Here is a 1,633-nt window from a genome sequence, read left to right on the forward strand (position 1 = left end):
GGGGGTAGCTATTTTATGAAATGGTTAATGAAGTATAGAGATATATTAGGGCTTCTTCGAAGAGTTTGAAACTTTGCAAAATGGGGTTGGTTGGGGTAGGTTTTTTTCGGTGTATGTTCTAAATTGTTGAGTTTTTTTATTTGTATGTTCACTATGTTTTGACTTTTGAATGAAACATTTCCTTTGTTGTTATAATTTTGAAATTCTGGTTTCTAAGAGGAACGACAAAATCTTATTTTGTTGATGGAAGAAAGAATAATTCACTATAGTGGAATTGTGTGTTCAAACCCTAATTATTTCTCTCACTGAAACCTTATCATTATTCTCACCTATAAAATTCTGACCTCTAGAGGCTTCTTAACTAATGGCTCGGTCAATGACGTTGATCTTTATACTTAATTGATTTAGTGACGCAAAGAATCAATCTTAGTAATGTTCTATATAAGTTTTGGTTTAATGTTGACTAGTTAGTGCTATATTAGAACTTTAATCAATATAACTAGACAGTATTATAAGATAAAGATAATCGAAAGTGTAAGCTCTCAATAGTTTTGAAATGTATATATTGAATATGTACCGGGTGAGAATGTAAGACCAGAATTGATGACTTAAGCAAAGATGAAAGATCTCACCTAACCTAATTTTGCTTACATAGGCTAATTATACACTTGAGAGAGAATGTTTTATATATAAAATATCTTTGTTGGTTGGTTGGTAGTTTATTTCTTTACACATAGAAACACGTGTTTTTGTGTTTAATTATGTATATACAAACATTCACACCACATTTATATGTTTTATTGTCCACTGTCGACAATTCTTTTGACATTCTCTATTTTGTTCCTTGTACAGTAAAAACATCTCGTTTGTTTGTTGGACAGATAGTCAAAAAGTACACTACTAATAAGGATTTAGGTTAAGTTTGTGTTCACGCGTCCGAAAAAGAACGGATTAATTAGTGGATAGAACAGTGAGACAATGGGTGAATGAAAAAAAGTAGAAGTTTAAGTAAGGATGAAGGAACATATATCATTCTATAGAAAAATCAGAAACAGCAAGTTATCTTTATCTATCTCCTCCATAGAGTCTAATTTTCATTCTTTAGGGCCCATTAGGCCAAGGCCCAGAGATAATTCTTGTCCTGCTACGTGAACCAGAGGGTTTCATGTTTATGAACATTAACAACAGTTACTACCTCTACCTAGTTGCACAATGACATACTTTTTTAGTTTTAGTAATCTTCTTCCTGGAGAAACGTAACATAATAGTAAAATTACGACAACTTAGCTTAAATCTTTCCAACAAGTATTTTTTCCAGAGCATAGTTCTCAGACTACTACTAATTCACATCAATACCGGAGTCACAGGAGTTGCTCTTATAATCCAACTCCAAATCGACGGTACCTGAGAAGCAGAAACCGAGATGGGCAAAGCAATAGTCAGTTTCTTACTCTCTTGAGAGAAACATAGACAGCAAGAGATAAATAACTTAAGAAGATAATACCTAATTATATAAGTCATTCCCCAGCTATTTCTGAGGCTTCTTCCACAAAACACCAATTTTCTTGAGCACATTTCCATTCTTCTTCTTCGTCAACTCATCGTCAATATCCTCAGAGTAAGGAGAGTTCGT

General features: G+C 33.1%; 1 protein-coding gene and 1 long non-coding RNA gene across 2 annotated transcripts in view; one reads left to right on the forward strand and one right to left on the reverse strand.

The window, feature by feature from the left end:
• Nucleotides 1–920, forward strand: part of LOC104763601 (dof zinc finger protein DOF5.3-like) — a 2,674-nt gene extending 1,754 nt beyond the window's left edge. Inside the window, exon 3 of the mRNA XM_010486955.2 lies at nucleotides 853–920. Coding sequence (XP_010485257.1) covers nucleotides 853–920 — 68 coding nt within the window. The remainder of the gene's footprint in view (nucleotides 1–852) is intronic.
• Nucleotides 1,146–1,627, reverse strand: LOC104762133. Its single transcript, XR_763380.1, has 2 exons — nucleotides 1,505–1,627; nucleotides 1,146–1,404 (listed from the first exon to the last, which is right to left on the reverse strand). It is a non-coding gene; the product is annotated as an uncharacterized LOC104762133 (long non-coding RNA).

This window comes from Camelina sativa, chromosome 18 (genome assembly GCF_000633955.1).
Source record: "Camelina sativa cultivar DH55 chromosome 18, Cs, whole genome shotgun sequence".
NCBI lineage: Eukaryota > Viridiplantae > Streptophyta > Magnoliopsida > Brassicales > Brassicaceae > Camelina > Camelina sativa.